Source organism: Dromaius novaehollandiae, chromosome 10 (genome assembly GCF_036370855.1).
Source record: "Dromaius novaehollandiae isolate bDroNov1 chromosome 10, bDroNov1.hap1, whole genome shotgun sequence".
Taxonomy (NCBI): Eukaryota; Metazoa; Chordata; class Aves; order Casuariiformes; family Dromaiidae; genus Dromaius; species Dromaius novaehollandiae.
This window is the reverse complement of record NC_088107.1, coordinates 18,989,146-19,007,602: the sequence shown is the minus strand read 5'-3', so window position 1 is coordinate 19,007,602 and position 18,457 is coordinate 18,989,146. Positions and strand designations below refer to the sequence as shown.

At 38.6% G+C, this 18,457-nt stretch overlaps 1 protein-coding gene across 7 annotated transcripts in view; it reads left to right on the top strand.

The window, feature by feature from the left end:
• Positions 1-18,457, top strand: part of OTUD7A (OTU deubiquitinase 7A) — a 221,468-nt gene that overhangs the window by 140,364 nt on the left and 62,647 nt on the right. For all 7 annotated transcript variants that reach the window (XM_026113458.2, XM_026113457.2, XM_026113462.2 and 4 more), the window contains one exon: positions 9,222-9,376. In XM_026113458.2, the coding sequence (XP_025969243.2) occupies positions 9,226-9,376 (151 nt within the window). In that variant the 5' untranslated portion in view covers positions 9,222-9,225. The remainder of the gene's footprint in view (positions 1-9,221; positions 9,377-18,457) is intronic.

Here is an 18,457-nt window from a genome sequence, read left to right as displayed (position 1 = left end):
TCAGGAAAAATTACTTTCAAAGTCTGGAGCTGTGCACAAATAGGGTCTTTCTGTGTTTCTGACCAAAAATCAAAGCAGCATGTAAATTCAGCACAAGAGCAGTAGTGTCCCTGTAAGGATAGCAGTCTGCACCTCCTCCGCATGTTACTTAACCAGCTGAGAAGAATCAATAATGTTAATAGGCATTTAGCCTTTCTACATGGGAGGGGGAAAAGAAAGGAAAACAGGCTTATTGCAGTCAGTGAGTGTCTCTCCTCTAGCTTTTCTGAGTATTGAGATCAGGTATATTATTGATGGTGGTTGTCTTTTCCTTTCTTTGCAAATTATAAAAGTCCAAGAGCATCTTAACTGCAGTTCAATCACTGTGTCTTGCTGAAAGTTTGTCCCTCCTTGTTCTGCTTTCCTTCCCTCTTCCTCATGTCTGTTTTTGTCTGCTATTTATATATAAACCTGAGGCAATGGGATTCATTGTGCCATACTTCTTGGGGTTTTTTTTGTTTGTTGTTTTTTTTTTTTTTTTCATTAGTTAGCACTATGAAACTCTTTCCACCTTTTAGGAGAAAAAGATTTTCATATTGTTTAACTGGATGAAAGTCTTTAATTATACAGAAGTCAAAGTTCAATTCAGATGAAGGCTGTTTAGTTCTTAGTATTGCTCAGTTTCGAGGGATAGTTAAAGGAGAAGAAAGACCAAATACAAATGAGATTTTAACTGGTATAAATTTTAAGTCCTATTAACTCATTTCAACATTTAGAAAAATTCATTATCCCTTTAAATTCCTTTTAAAAGCTTCTTCTTAGTATACATCAAATTATCCTCATTCATTTTTTGTTGTACTGTAATTATAGATTGTTACATCTAAACCATTAATTTTTTTGTTTTGTTTTCTCATTGCCTAAATATGGAATCATTTAGGCAGCAAATTTGTCTTTAAAGTGAATAAATTCCAGGGTTATCATTTTGTTTGGAGGATCAAGTGGTTTCCATGTACATTTGGTACAAAGTACTGTTTATTGTGCATCATGTGTGACACTTTTGAAAGGAAAACGGTAATCCTTCAGGGTGAAGAAACACTTCCTAGGGGAAGAGTATTGTAACTTTATACACCAAGACCCTTGGAATAAAGACCACCTGTGTATGTGTATGCTGTTAACCACCAGAGGAGTTCTGTTTATTGACAGGGAGGTGTAATGCAGATGACTGTGTTAGTTCTGCTCCCAGGGTCTGTGTTATGCTTTAATTGTAAGTTGCTTGCACTTAATGCTTGCACGTGGAGGCTCAGATCAGCCACTGGAAGCAATGGTGGTGGTAATGGTTTCAAGGGTAGGAAAGATTGTGTCCATCCAGTGAGAACAAAAAGTCTGGTAGCCATCTGGGCTCTGAGTTTGTGGTTTGTAATGAGTCACTGCCTCCTTCCTTACAATTTGTTTTCTTTTCTTGTTTAGCAGTCTTTCTTTCCTATTCCATCTGGGTGTGTTTTCACAGCTAATACTAGTTTTCTGGCAAAGAGAATAATTTTTGAGACTATTTTTTCTCTAAATCCCAGAAAGCTGAGAAAACAGCTCTTTCTGTGAAAATAGGGGTAGTCAAAATTTATACAGGGAAGGATCTACCAAATCTGCCCCCTGCTTTCAAAGTGTAGTGTATGCATAGTTTGGGCTTTTTGTAGACGGTGAGGTAGTACAAATAAAAGTAGTACAAAGAAAATATAGTACAAATAATTTTTTTTTCTGTATCTGTTAATATTTTGCTGCTCAGTTGCATGTGTGGCAGAGACTTTAGTTGTCTCTTGCAGTGTTGGATGTGCTTAATTCTGCGCTGGCGAAATTCAGAGTTTGCCAGGAAATCGTGTAGGAGTGGAGCTCCAGTCAGCACAACTCTGCAAATGTTATTGCATCTTCAGGTAACCCAGCACACTGAACCAGTGTCACTTCAGGTGATCAGTGGTGTGTTTGTTCTGTTTTCTTTCATTCTTAATGTTTGTGAATATGTTTTGGCCTTGACCCTTCCATCTTTTCATACACATTTGTCTGAGTGAGCGCTGTTAATTCAGGTTGTGCTGTCAATTTGGATTTGATGAGTAACAGGAAGAATTAAGTAGCATGGATATTTTTGTGCAGGTGTTCTAAGGGCAGCTGGAGGACACACAGCCTGCAGGAGTGTAGACCAGAGCGCCTGGGAACAGAGAGAGCTTGTTCCTTGTGCTGTTGTGGGTTTGAGAGGTCTCGATTGGGTATGTTTCCTTGGCACCCAACGCAAGGCAGGTGTTCTCTAGCTATATGGCTATTTATCATTTAGGTAATGTACTGGCACCTGGGAAGTATTTCATTTTAAATTACTGTTTTTTCAGCTTAAAAGAAAAAAAAAAGCCTTATCCCTGGCTCAGTTACACATGGGCTGTGTTTTCATTAGCTGTGAATGCAGAGATATGGCCAGTTTTCTATCGGTAGAGAGAACATTCTGCAGTACCAGAAGAACTTGTTTTGGAGGAATCCCCCTCAGGGGCAGCCTACCTAACCTGTGTTGTGTTGTGGTGGGCAAGAATGATGTGCATCTGTTGACGTCATTCCTGTATGAGTTCTGATGATCGTGTAACCATGAGGCAATACTGGGGTGATGCATGATGTTGTAAATACACAGAGATTGGTCCTGTCCTCTGCTAGAAGGATACAGATCTTCTCAAAAATGCCGTGCTCTTTATTAGTTTACAGTATGGGCTGGGTGGCTCACAATATCAGCATTACATGGAATTTGACTTTCAAGTTGTTGTTCTGAATCTTTCTCAAGCTGTAGCAGTTCAAAAGGGGGATCTGTTCTTAATGGTCTCTGCAGAATTAATTGGTAGTCTTAAAGCTGTTAGCACAAACGATGATCGTACGCCATCTCTGTTCTGGGGTCGTTGATAAAATATTAATGGAGATTGATTTATCTCCTCTTTTTAGATGTTCCTTTCCTAAAGTAAACCTAGATATATTGACAGTGAAGGACAGAGAAACCTATGTAGCTACCTGCAGGAAAGAAAATGGCAGTTTCTTCCCTGCTGATTTGTCGCTTCCTTCAGACATTAAATTTAGAGCTTGATTAGACCCTCCCCTGTGCATCTGAGTGGAGAAATTTTAAGCTGTTACCATACATGGATGCCCACTCTGCCCTCTGCTGAAGGCAGACCCCAAAGCAGCTGGCAGAACTGACCTGTGAGCTGCCCTCCTCCACCTTTAAGTAAAGCAATTTGGGTCAGCGTAGACAGATTACCTCAGCAGTCTGAACAAAGGTGTCCGGCTAATGGTCCTTTGTGGAGTAGTAAGCTGCAGCAGAGCAATCATTTGAGAACAGAAATTTCTTTACTTCTTCGTAAGAGGACATCTGATCATATCCTAAAACTGCTGAGATCATAAGCTCAGTGCTGAACTTTAATATCTCTGCATGTCACCAAATATCAGTTTGCCTACCCATCCAGCACTGTTTTCCTATAGCAAAACTTTTTGCATGAACCTAACAGAAGTCAGTGAAAACCTTTAAATTCATGTATTGGGGCATTTTGTCCCTCATATTTTGTCTATGTACATTTTATAACTATTTTGACTTCATATAAATTTGAATTGATTTTTCCCTCTTTCATACTTGTCTATTAAATCACTGTGGATGTGAAAAGCAGGAAAGTGAGATGTGTGATTACACTTGTGAATGTGTTTGTCAAGAAAGTACTTTATTGTTTACTACTGGCTCTACTGAAAAATCATGAGGTCATTTCTGTAAACAATCTGTGCAGATCTCTCATGGAAACCCTATCATCTCTTATTATATTATGTATACTATTGGCAGTTTGCTGTGCACATTGACACCCGGGAATGCAGAACTGGAAGTAAACCAGGAAATATTCTCACTGCTGCCTCTTCAGCATAAATTATTTGAAATTATATCTTTTAAGTATTAACATTAAGAATACGGAAATAATACTCATACTGAGACAACTGGTAAATTGACTTCTCCAGACCAGTGTGCACTTCGATTTTCCAAATTTATGAGTGGTCTAGCCCCTACTCGTGGTGACTCTACTTGAGTGCCCAGCTGGTACATTTTAAATTAGCAGTGATTATAGTCCTGAGTCCCTCCTGATTAGTATCTGAAATTCACTAATGCTTTGTATTGTTCACCTTCAGCAGGTTCTTTTAACTTGATCCACATGATTCCATCCTGCTTGTTAAGATTTGTTTTATTCTTTTTCCCAGTCATTGAGGAAAATAGTTGTATCCAGTTTCTTGTGCTTTTTTTGCATGGATTTTAGTTCCTGTTTAGTACTGTGGACCTACGTATGAATACATATTTTTTATTAGGACAGTAGCAATAATAGCATTTTTGTGTTCGTGTGTATTGAAACAGAGGAAAGGCTTCAGTTGCTACAAAGCTTAGATGCTAAACTTGGTCATAATCCATTAAAGCAGTTATCTCCCCTGAAGTGCCTGCATTCCTGTTTAACTAGCCTTGTCAATGTTTCCAGCTTTCTTTCTATTAACATTTCTTTTTCTGCATTAACTTTTAGAAATGTTTCTCTTGCCCAGTGGTGTTCCAGATGTGGTGGTTCTGTCCTTCTGAAATTAATTTGAATGCTACATGAATAATCAAGCATACTCCATAACAGCTTGGTCTGTAAGCGTGACTGTCTGCTCAGCTGTACTAGATCACCACCTCCAGGCTTGTGCCAGTCTAGTTACTGGATGGTGTGTGCTGTAACCCAGACCACTAAAATGATCCAGGGTAAAAATAACTCTCCAAAATGGGAACGGGATGTTTGTTTTGTTTATAATCTTTTGTATGTGGCTCCTCATATACAACAGGTCACAGAATAACAAAACAGGTGAGACTGAAAGGGACCTCTGGAGATTCACTAGTCCAAACGCCCTGTGGAGAGCCAAGTCAGCTAGAGCAGGTTGCTCAGGACCGTGTCCAGGCAGGGTTTGAACGTCTGCAAAGGTGGAGACTTCAGAACCTCTCTGGGGAACGTGTTCCAATATTTGATCACCATTTTTCACCAAAGTAAAAAAATAAAAAAAAAAAAAATCTTATGTTTAAATTGAATTTCCTGTATTTCAATTTGTGTCCATTTTCTCTTTTCCTGCTGGCAGGCACCACTAGAAAGAGTCTGGCTCTCTTCTTTGCTCCCTCTCATCAACTATTTAAACACATTGATAAGATCTTTCTGCTCTGAGCCTTTTCTTTTGCAGGCTGAGCAGTCCTAGCCCTCTCAACCTCTCCTTGTATGCCAGATGCTCCAGTCCCTTCATCATTTCTGTGGTCCTTCCTTGGACTTGCTGCAGCAGGTCCATGTCTTTCTTGTACTGGGCTGCTCAGAAATGGAGGCAGCACTACAGATGTGGCCTCACCAGTGCTGAATAGAGGGGAATAATCACCTCCCTTTACCTGTGGGTAATGTTATTCCTAATGCAGATATAATGGTACAGTGGAATAAATGATGTAAAAGTATAAATGGAATAAACATATAAGTGGTATAAAAGGTGCAATGGTAACAGTGTAAGTGCCAGCAAACTGTGAGGTGGATACCAGAATGAAAGACTAAGGTTAACAACAGTTTAATCTTCTTTGCTACTGAATAACATGTATTTGTGTAACCATCGCCTAGACACTTTTGATTTGTTGGAATAAGTTGGATTTTGCAGTCCTCATATTTGAGGAGAGGAAGGGACACCCTTTTCTGGTTGCAGAGGTTGATGATTTTTGTATGCTACATGGATACATACTTCCAGAAATAAGCAATTTCTAAGAAAGCAAAGACATTCAGTTTTTAAGGTTAAATATAATCAGCTAATTGCCAGTGGTTTGAGACAGCTTGTGTGAGCAAATTAACAACCATCAGCTGGGACACTGGCTAATGTGCCACCTATCAGCCTGATCGAAGTGAGGAACAAAATGACCTATAATCACGTTTTACCCTTCAGTTTTTAAGATCGTCTAGGTTAAGATCCTAATGGCAATGGCAACTAAATTCCCCCCATCACAAGAGTTACTTTACGGAAGCCTATTTTACCGACATGATTTACTTTAAACAGATCCTCATACTTGCTGTTTCAGAGCAGCATAATTGAAAATAAACATTAGAAGAGGCTGCTTTCTGTATGTGTGCATATTAGGGCACACATAAATGTGCTTTTGTACAACAGAGTCTGTATCTGTCTGTAAGTGACCAAAGCATAGATCGGCAAGCGGGAAGTCGTTCGGGGATCGCTCATGCTGTTTGGTGTTACAGCACTGGATGGGGCAACAGCATGGGAAGAGAAGTGGTCTCTGCAGAGTTCGTATGTCTCCTGTAAGTATGAAGAGAAAGAAACGGAGAGAGAAAAGACTGGGCTTCTTTTAGGGGACAGTGAAATCAACTGGTTCCCAGCTTCTCCACAGTTCACTTCTCTGTAGCGGTGGTGCAAGCAGCCAGTATCATCTGCCTCCAGTGTAGGAAATTTCCAAGTTATTCTTTGCCTTTGGCATGTGGTAAAGTCGCAACTGAACCCACAAGGAGGAAGTAACAGGAATGATGAAATTCATGTTTAAAGGCAATCTTTGACCAATAATGAATAACAGGCATGAAAGCAAAAGTACAGGTCTTATTTACACTGCATATCATTTATCTTGACCCTGTTTTTTTTACACTATTTCCACAGCAGAACACACAGGGTAGAAGTGTGGAGATACCTTTAGCCTAACTGTGTTTTGAATGCCTTAATGTCTTAATAGCATGTCTAGCACCACTTGCTCTTAAAACATCTGCTTTAATATATTATTTATTATTTGGAGAGAAAATTATCTAGAAAGATGGATTTCACTTATTCAGAAAAAAAAATAGGTACAAATTACAGTAGGGTAGATGGTTGTCTATTAGCTATGGATTAAGCAAGAGAAACTCCTGTAACACCAGTGTGTTATGTATCACTTGAGGCCAGACTTTCTTTATTTCCTAATGGATCCCAAGGTGGTTGTGCCATAAGTATGTACACTGGTAAGACTGCTTCTTCAGACTGTTGAAAAACCGCAGGAGAAAAGTGCACTATAATGGTCATCAACAAATACAAACCACCACTTACACATTACAATAATATCAGCCCCCTGTTCCTCCTCTTCCTCCTAAAAGCAACTTTCTAATCTCATGTAAAGTGGGACTTTGACTCACAGGAGCTGCCATAGCTGTGATATATGATTCACTATATTTCCGAATTATTTTATTTGACAAAATAAAAGAGAAATTGTCAGTGACAGAAAATTAAAAAGCCTTCTCTTTTTGTTTCTTGAGTTTGTTTTTAGTGCAGGCACAAATGTGCTTTCTGGAGTATTTTTGAAACTACAATTAAAATATCCTACTGAAGAATTAATTGCATACTTGCTTATGTTTAAAAAAAATCATTATCTGTACAAAAACAAGAACACATTTGCATTTCCTCAGCTATGACTGTGATTCCATTAGCTGCTGTGTGCTGGCTCTTAGGCCGTGAGTCATTGTCACATATTGGTGTGATTGTTGCTTTTCTCAGCAACTGGATGGTACAAACAGCCTGCAGTAAGCTGCTGAAGGTACAGTGCATCACTTTGCCTTGAAACAAGCAAATCATTCTGTAAAGGAAACCTGACATCTTCCATTTATGGGAAGAAAATGTCTGTGTTTCTCTCTCATGATTAATCTGGTATTAAATAATAACTACTTTAGAAAGCCAGGATAGATGGCTGAATCTTTTTCCTTTGGGGTGGGGGGAGGGATTAGATAAAGGTCTTTATTGTTTTTACTAAATACTTATGTGTACCTTACCTGTATTAATCTGAGCTCTAATTCCATCTCTCAGAAAGAGAATACGAGTGAAGTCCTCCCAAGCCCTTCCTTTCTGCCTCTCCCAGCTGACCTCAGCTGACCAAGTGTTTATATTGTGTATCTGTTGCAAGTGTTTCTGATTTAGTTTGTGGAGGTTAAATTCACCAGTGAAAATTCAACAGCAGAAATACTGCAACAGAGAAAGCTAGGAATATACCAGATACACAGTTGTAGTATTCATTATACTGTGTAGAATTGTTGTTTGCCTGAAAATTATTTGATTGGTTTTTATTATTCATGTTGGGACGTCATTTACTAGATAAAATCCTTTTGATTGTGGCTGGCTGGCTCTGTGTATGAAAGTCAAGTACTTCATACTGTGCACCTGTATATTGGGTGTTCCATTTAAACTTTTCTTTCTAAACAGAAATGTACAGCGTATTCCAAGACTGTATATATTTTTGTCAGTCTTGTTGAGATCGAGCAGTGGGGAGATCCAAAATGACACTGGCAAGGTACTGAAAGCTGCGAGTTTGCCCAGGGTCTGTGTTAACGTGGTGCGTATTTGATTGTGATGCTTCAGAAGTTTTGCAACAATGAGATTTGCTGTCATGGCAGATCACGTAGCTACAGCCAGACTTCGGCTCAAAGGCCTCTCCTGAGATGTCATGAGACTGGACTCCTACCAGTTTCAGGAAAAATGACGAGCAGGAGTATAGCCTTTGGGTTGGGAGTGGCTTTTGGTGTCATGCCTCTTAGTGTGATTGTTATCATCATTATTATACGGAAAATGGATGTAGTGATGCAGTTTCTCAGGGAGATTTTTAATCACTTATGTGAAGCAAAAGTTGATACTGAAGCTGAAGAACATTTACTGTCCTCATGTGAGGAATGCACTGCTGTTGCAGAAGGGAGGGGAGAAAATGTGGATTCCCTATCCAAAAGTTCCTTAAGGTAGGGAATATGTAAATAACAGAAGTGGTGTTGACAAGGGAAATAGAAAACCAAATACTACATTCTGCTGTATATGTGTGTGCTAGCGCTAGCAAGTAAGGGCAAAAGAGCTGTGGTCTAGCTGAACACTTACCTGCTTGCGTGCACGAGCAGCCCTACCCTTACAGACAGTGATAGGATTTTTGCGGTTTGAATGAGTGGGAACCTTCCAGCTGCAGAAGTATGGACAAGCTGCCCAGAAAAAAACAATAAAAATGTGAAATGTGAAGAAAAAGAAAACTCTCCTGAAGCCTGAGTGATCAACAGCTTCCAGGCTAAGGCAGAGGTAGATCACAAATGCTGTTTATTTAACCATTGCTCTAGGATTTTAATTAGCCTTGTTTGGGAAAGGAAGGAAACATGTGGCTTCTATCACTTTGGAGTATATTCTAAAATCCTGTTTCTTTTTCTCCTTGGCAGATGGATGCCTTCTAGCCAACCAGAGAGTGCTGCTGCTGCTGCGAGCCCGGCAGCAGACCTACATGATCACATGACTCTTGATATGGATGCAGTCCTGTCAGACTTTGTTCGGTCCACAGGGGCAGAACCAGGTCTGGCAAGAGACTTACTGGAAGGTAAGCCTTCAAGACACAAATATTCCCTGTATTCAGTGCTTTCTTAAAGCAGGAGCCAGTAATGAAAAGAAAACTGCTTAGTCTGTGGAAAGAGGCATTTCTTAGTATTTCTGCTAGTAAGCCAACTCTTCTAATAAGATGACCTCAGATTATACCAATCAGATGTTTTCAGCAAAAGCTTTAGAAAATTCTGAGAGCTAAATACAGGCACACCTTTTTTTCTGAACTTTTTTAAATCTTAATATGATTTAAGAAATGTTATGCTAAATCAAAGTAACTACTGAATGACCACAGTAGGCTTAAAGGTATACTTGGGGGAATATATTTTCCCCTTTTTGCAACAGCAGTTTGACTTTATGTATGCTGAACATTTTTTTGTTTTATTGTAAATTCTCTTTTCTCTCCTGGTTTTTAAGTAATAAGGGATGATATGCTATTAACTCAGAGAAGCACAGTTTTGCACTGTTTCCCAAGATATCTGTGTTACGTAATGCAAAACCTTAGAATAGCTGTGAATATTATCATTGGCTTGTTATATTTAACAAAAACCTCTGTTTTGTCTGACTGATTTTATAAACCTGTCATTCTAGACTGGGGTCTGTCTTGGTCTGTTGATCTTTTTGAAAAAAGAATATGAGAGGTTTTTTTTCTCAGCAGTATTGGAACAGATTGTCAATTATTGTGCTGGTAGAGCATTGCTAAAATTCGAGAAAGGGTTCCTACATGTCAGAGGTGTTTCAGAAGTGTCACTTGCTTTACTTGCTATAAAGGATAATACTTCCAAATAAATATAGAAGAGTAATTCCAAATAAATATAGAACAGTAATTTTGTGTTCGTACCATCCAGATTAACAAAGATATAGGCAATAAATAATTTAATTATTCTGAACAGGCTAATAGACATATGCATCTAATGCCAATCATCTTCTCCTACGCAGGAATTTATCAAGGTAAAAGAATTGTTGCTAGTTCCTGGCAAGATGTGCTCGCAGGAACATTTCAGTACGTGTAGTTATGGCTGCATTTCATGTAACAGCTGCTAAAACTGGCTATGCCTCATGCTGCAAGACAGTAATTTATCCAGTGGTTTCTCGTTTGTTTAAAAAAGAAACAGAATGGACTGCTACACTTGCACCATTATGACTGCTGTTAGTAGCTGTCAGTGTGTGTAGGTGTCATAGTATTGAACTGACAGACTCCTGCTTGGCATGCTGTTGTGACATGGCTGATACTTAAGTACCTTTAAAATATATTACATTACTATGAAGATAGGTGTAGAGAGTCAGATATTTCCCCAAATAAAATACCGGTAATGTCACAACTTGGTTTAGTATAGTTTGTAGAACGCTCACTAGGCTGCTGTGTTTGCATCCAGTTTGGGGTCAGGACTTCCAGGTAATAACCAGGCAATATTGCTGACCTTCCTTTCTTACTTTTGAAATGCAGCCCTGCATTTTTTCCTGCTCTAGATTCTGCAGGCAGTACTGAAACCCAAGAAGTGACCGCTTAAACATAGACAGTATTCAGAATAGCAACTCCCCACACCATGGTGCACAAGGCTATAGCAAAGGTACCGCACCTGGTCTTGGAATGATGATGTCTGTGTAATATTTTCAATTACAAGTTTGGAAACAGGGGTGTACAAATACTTTTAAGAAGTTTGAGATTTGGTGGTAATTTGTGGCCCCAAAATAACTGTCATAGAGAACTTTGAGCCAAACCCACCTTGCTTGTACAGACCCACATTTCCTTGCAATCACAAGTTTTGGTCAATTCTGCTAGGGCCCCATGGCCCCTCTTTCTTTCAGATCTGCTTAGATTGTTATAGCTTGTTCACACTCAGTGTTCAAATCGTGCTCCTTTTGGAGCACTTCTTTTTAAGAGCAGGTTCTAATGCCTTTTCCTTCGTCCCCCCCAATGCGTCTGTATGGGGGGAGGGGAGCTGGAATTCTTGAATCCTGCCAGCCTGCAGGCAATCAAGGAACATAGTTGTTTTCTCATCCAGTAATTTTAATATGTTAGTTGTTTTGCTTTGGTTGTCCTGTGGTTTTGTCAAGACAGTATTGTGTGCGATATGCGGTGTGCTCCCTGGCAACGAGTGAGTTAAATACATGTTGAGAGTTTGTTGTACAAATAGCTCAAAAATCTATAATTTAAATTGCATATAGATTTTGTAAACTACCAGAAGCAGTCCTTCTAAATATTGGTTCTGTTGATATTTCTATACTGCAAGCCACCACCTCTGCCTGTCCTGCTAGTAAAAACCATACAGGTTTTTCTTTCATTGAGCTTTATATTGAGCAAAATTACATGCCTGACCAAAATGTTCCTTTTGTTGTGCTTGAGGAACATATCTTCCCAAAAGTGTCCAGTCTGGATTTTAAATGAACATATGAAAAGATGAAGAATGCATCATTTCATACAATGGTTCAGTCAATGTTGTTTTTTTAAAAAAAAATCTTGATTTAGTTCTAATTTACATGTGCCTGGCTTTTTGCCAGCTATTAGTATCATGAAATAAATAATACTATAATCCAATTGCTTTTCTATCTAATTTTGATAAGATAGACATGTGGAGCTCCAAGTCTCACTTCTGATGCTGCTTATATATCCTCAAAATTTTCTGTATCCCTCAAACAAATGTATATAGAAATGTTTTGGTTATTTCAGTATACATCTTTCTAGTGTTACATACAGAGTGGAGACTGCCTTTTTTGCTGTTGCTCACGTATGTTGCTGTTTGTGTAGCCAGACACTTCTGGCTAATCTTGCTTCGGTGTCGCTCAGGGAGCTTGTGGTCAATGCTGTGCCCGCTTCCTCTTACAGTGTTACCAGTTCTAGACTCCTGTGCAGGTGCTTAAGTGTTCTAGAGTTCAGACTTCACAGACCTTTAAAATCTTAAAGGGATTAGTTCAATCATATGTAAAGTTTGCCATGCACATTTGAAAATTGCTATGAATGCTGACTTTTGAAGCTGTGTCAAAATAAAAAATGGATTTGTTTTTCTTAGTTCTAAGAAACTTTATTTTCATGCCATCACTGTGCCTTTTAAGTATATTTATAAAAGCCTTATAACCATCTAATCAGCCATTCATTAGTTAAAAAATCATATTAAAATTGATTAGTTTTGGGTATTTGTCCAAAGCATGATTTGTGTTTTGTTCCTACTTTTCATACACTACTTACTGAGTCTGAAAGGTCAATTGCAGGCTACTTACTGCTTGGTGCTCTCGTGATAGTGCTATGGGAACTTACTTGGAGAAAGTACAAGGAAAGGTGTGTGGAGACAGAAGGGGCTTAGCACTTGCAGCACATGGAGCTACACTAATAGGTCAGCTGTCTTACTGTTTGAGTTTTTCCTTCCTCTTGAATATTGTGAAGAATTTTCCTTCCGTTACCATTTATTCTGATAATTTGGTAAATTTATAAACAGCCCATCTCTGCTATCATAAAGCTTTTTACACTAGAAAATACAATCTGATAGGTCATAAAGCTGTGTTGTTAGGATTGATTCAGTGATTTTCATTAAACTGTGTGTAAATATTGAAGAAATAAGACTTTTCTCCAACTGTTCAATGTAACAGTGATAAGTTTTATGGCTGGTTGGGTTTTGTAAACGTTGCAGCCTGAATTCTCCTACAAAACATGGAGCTTGGAAAGCGTTGGAATACTCCAAAAGGCTTTGTTTCTCAGACTAAGGTTTTCTTGCGAACAAGTGAACTTTTTAAGAAGAGAACAGAAAAAGGTAGTCAGACACAACCATCACCTCCAAACCAAAAGGCTGTAGTACGCTTAAAACACACCAGTTAAAAACAGCACAGTTGGCCTGGCAATTACTCACTGGGACTTTGACAACTCTTCTAGGTAGATACTGGGACAAGCAGTAGGAAGAAAAAGGAATCAGCAAGACCCTGCAGTGACTAGTTGCTCTTATGCCTCAAGAACTCTTGCATCAAAAGCCGTGGAAATGCATTGCCACCGTTGTCCGCAGGGGCTGTGGCGTGCCACTAGGAGTTTGCAGTGCATGGATAGCAAGCACCTTTATATCCCTGACTCGTGCAGTTCCAAGTGTGATAACATTTCTCTTCAGGGATGAGATTTGGTGTAGGACTTCGTAATGTCAAAGTACAGCCAAAGAAAGAACACCAGTTTTGGTAGCAAGATGCTGAACCAAGTTGGCATGTTCTTGTCCCAAAGCTCAGTTGTGGCTGAGAACTCTAGCACAGTGCTGGACCTAAACTGTAGCAGCCACTCTCAGCAACCTTGTACACATGTTGCCTGCAATCGCTTGCAAGGAGGCCTTGACATCATGAAGCATGGTCATAGGCTCAGTAGCTCATTCTCGATGAGGATTAGATCCACCGCATCTGCCTTAGGGCTTACTGTACAGTGGCAGTTGACTCTTTCCTGCAAGAAATTCTCTTACGGGTTTCCTTCTTGTTTCTGTGCTGGGGAGCTTTGCTTGTACTACATGAACGTCTCAGGTCTGGAAGAGGCCTGTGGATCTCAACCTAGGAGGGGATTATGGAATAGATTAGTGGCATCACCTGTAAGGGTTGAACACCTGCAGCAGAAAGACTGCCCTTATGCCATTGAGACGGCAAGAGAAATCATTAAAAGCCAGTCTGAATCAGCCTTACTGACTGATTATGTCAGCTGCCTTGCTGAAAGGTGCTATTTCAAGGTCTCCTAGCAGGTTTAATAACATGAGGTTTTGGTTCACACTGGAGTACAATATACTCTCTGATATCAGGGCTCTGCTTCTTGGCTCCAAGAGAGACTGTTGAACTACTATTAGTGCTATTACTAATGCCTAACTTGGAGACTGCTTATACCCCACTGTCTTGCCACATATGAGATCTAAGAAGGCACTGATGTAAAAATCACAGCTATGACAGGTTTCCTATTTCTACCGCCTGTTAAGACCAGTAGTTCTATGGGAACTTGTGGAAACCATTCAGTGGTAAAAACATTATATTTTGTTCTTTCATATCTTCACAAAGTAGTCTGTGCTAATTGGCTTTCCTGACATCAGGTTTGCATCTCTATACTCATTTCAAAATGCAACAAGCAGGAATTTTGTCAGCTGAAACCTATGGAGGAATAAATGGATCTTCCTTATGCTGATTGCCATGCAGTACCCAAACAGGTGTTTGAAAATGCAGCTTGTCTTGTATAGCCCAATGTCTTTGTGTTCCTATACATTTCATCAGACTTGCAGCTTTTTGACATATGTTTATTCAATTTCTGAGAGTAAGCTTCATCATAAGTGATAATAATTTTGTATTAGTGCCATCATACCATTATCTGGATATTCCTATCAGATTTCATCACACTATTGAAGGTATACTGCAAAACTTCATTTAAATGTGCCCTCCAAGAAACAGAGTTTCTGATCTGGAGCATTTCCTCTCAAGGGCAAGAACTTAAATGGTCCTGCACCTGAAGAGGAACCCTGTTATTTTCTGTCTTGTCTCTAGATGGAAGATGAGACTGTTCCATCCTTGCAAGTATATCTTTACTAAAAAGGCTCTCTACCAGTTTGCAACTTATCTAGCCTCCTATTTTTAAACATGTATCATTGAACTCCAATAATATGATAACTAAAAGCACTAATTAAATCAGCTGTTATCATTGGCAATTATGCTAATTGAGGTGCAAGTGAAAAGACCTAGTGAAATTTTATTTTGAATGTTTTCAGCAACCCTGCAGTCAAATGCATATTTACAGTTTGCTTTTACAATTACCACCCTGATTGACTCTCTGAAATTAAATAAGCATGTAATTATAAGACCAGGTTCCAACTTGAGCCACTTGTGTTAATTTAATAATTAAGCATAGCAAAGAATGTTCAATTTATATTCATGCAGAATTATATAACTGGAATGCTGTAAAGGACAGATTCTGCACTGTTTTCAAGCAGAGGTTTTGACAGCACAAAATCATTTAACTTATTACTCATATGCATCTCGTAAAGATATACAATCATTTGAAGAATCAAAGTTTATTCCGCTCTCTGGTGTGCTATGGATACTTAGTAGTTCAGTGTTATGACAGCTTAGAGTGACTTTACAGCTTTAAAGTCTGAAAAATCTTCTCTTTCTTCCCACCCAACTTTCTTGCTTTCAAACATCCCAATAACTGCATGCCCACTTCTAGGACAAGAGCCTTGAAATAGGTGAGATCATGAGAAAAAACGGGGTATGGGCTTTTGTACAGCTAACCCAAACAGCACCTTGACTCTGTCAATTCAAGAGGCTCCCATCCACCCTTCTCTGTAGCAATATAAATCTTTTTTTGCGTCCTCGGGTGCCTGCCTGCCTGAGCAATAGCTGAGTGAGCTATTTCTGGGTTGAACTCTCCAGATGATCAGTCTCCACACCAGAATCTGTCTTCCATCAGAAACTGCAGTTCTCTGTCTGCTCTATTAATTTCTGGCAGTGCCTTGTGCATAAAACACTTCATGCTTCTTTTTATTTTGATTGTTTGTTCCGCTTGCTACCTTTCTATATTTTTATACTGAAGGATTTTTTGCTTTCTTTACTCAACACTCCTTGCATTTTTTTGCCTGACTACTGCCCTGGACCACCCAGATTACTTTCATTATTCTTTTCAGTTGAAAGAACAGCTTTCTACCAGTCCTGCCAAAATGCTTAGCGAGAATTATGACTAAATTTTTAAAAGTGGAAGCATACTTCTGTCAGCCTGCTTATGATTACAAGACTTTGCACAACATTCCCCCGTATTGTTTAGGACTCCAAGGAGAACAGCTGATCGATAGCTAGCTATTTACACCTTTAGCTATAATCTTGCTGAGACTTTGAAGTAAACACCCAACAGGAATTAACTTCAAGACTATGAACATCTGCAGATTAAGTGTCCTCAAATTTATGGCATCTCCAAGAAAATTCTGATGCTTTTATGTTAGTAATTAAGAGGCAAAATGGCCAAAGGATAACAAACATGTCCCTGTCAAAATATGAGGATACCAAAAGGTATTTGCTGACTGTGCCAGATAATAAATAAAACCCTGTGTTGGGGAGAACGTATAAGCACCATATATGTCAGCAAATTATAGAGTGGGCAGAGTGAATGTGACAGTTGCTTGGCTCTCCCAAGTAGCATTTGACTCCAGGGACATGGAAACTGGATCTGACATTACTCATTGTGATGGTTCGTCAATCAGATATGCTGGAAGCAGACCACTTTGTAGCAACAGAGAGATTTCTGACATCTGCTACAGACGTGCAGACCTGAGATCTTGTGAATACTGTGCACTTCCATTCAGGGGGAAATGAGACTGGAGGAGTTTGACTGTCTTTTCAAAGAGACCAGTTTAGTCAACCAACCTGCCACAATGCAAGAGCATTCCCATCCCTGTGAATCTCGTGTATGTGACCTTTCATATAATCCCATGAGACAAAGACTTCTTTGGACTAGCAGTATCCAAGAGCACAGTGTGAACCTCTATACCTTTTCTAAGTTTAAAAGTACTTTTTAAAAATTACATTCAAATCTCTCAATGAATCTTGTGCTCCAAGGCCTCATTACCATTTCTTTCACTGTATATTCTTCCAAAATATGTTGCTCCTCTCAGTACTATTTTTATACATATTGGTGTTGTCTTTCATGTGGAACTTACTAACCATAGGAAACTTGATGGATGAAAGACAATCCAATATTTCTAAAGTAGAGCACAGTTCGTTCTTTATTATCGTAACAGAGCTTTTTCATTAAATGAGAATATTGAATACTTCTGTGTTTTCACTGGGGTCAGCCTCATGTTTGAAAATCAGGACTCCAGAAAAGCAGTATATTCTACAAAGTCCACTTGTATCTTTAAGGTCATAGCAAAACTCCACATCAGAATGAAGACACTTGTTTCACTCAGTAATCTTCACTTCTTGGGAGAGCCTCTTCTGATGCTGTTTTGACTGCTGTATAAGTCTTCAATACCATTGTTTCAGGTCTGTCTGCTTTTTGTACTCTTCCTTTCCCTCCATTTTATTTTTCAGTAATTAATTGTTTAGCTCTTTATTGCTGAAAGTATATATTGAGCCTTTAATCACATTCAAAGATATGTTTCTCATAGGCTGATATACATCAGTGTAAATGATTCTGCTCTTAAGGAAAGTACTGGTGATTACATTCTTTGAAAATAATTATGTTCTATATTGATTTTAATAGCCGAAATTTTCTCTGAATGCGTCTAGTGCAACATAGGGATAGTCCATGGGGCAATTTACCATGGATGTGAGAATGGATTTGGAAGAAAAAAAAAAAAAAAGAAAAAAAGTAAGAATAAAAAGTAAAACTAAAACATGAAATAAATATTTAGTCAAGCCCAGTGAATGCGAAGAAAAAACAAGTGAGTTAACACCCAGCAGCAGAAGATAATGAATGTATCGGAATGTGAAAAATTTTATCATACTTCCCATTTTTTCCCTAATTCCAGTTTAGAACTGTAGAAATCAGTGATATGAAATTGTCTTTTGCTTCCAAATAAGGCAAAAAATATGCTCTTGCTTGGTGCTATTTATGACAAAGAAAAAGTAGCTAAAATCATTTTCATGACTTTCATCTAGTATTGGCCTTCTGTAACTATTAAGATGTTTACAACTATTTTAAATTAATTGTAAATAAATATTCATGAATCTCAAGAAATGTCATCTGGTATGTATCATTACCTCTGCCAGTGATAAATTAGTGGATTGTACACATTTCCTGAATCATTTGTTTCTTAGAGAAGTTATTTTCCAACTCCAGTTTCTTTGTTGGATGACTAACTCTGCATCATTTCCTGACTTGTTCATCACTGTTTGATTTCAAATCTCTGTTCAAAAAATAGTTCACAACTTTGAGGTTTTTATCTTGTTTGTTTGCTCCCAAGAAGTGAAAGCATACTCTGTATGTGGGATTATGCATAGTAGGTATTCCATTTTGTGACATTTCACTGTCTTTCCATTTGAAGATTTTGTGTTGTTCTTATGTTTTACACATCTGCTAACTGACTTTTCAGATTCCTGTTGATCTTTTTGATATTGGCTAATACCTGTTCTTTTAACTGTACTTACTATTCCT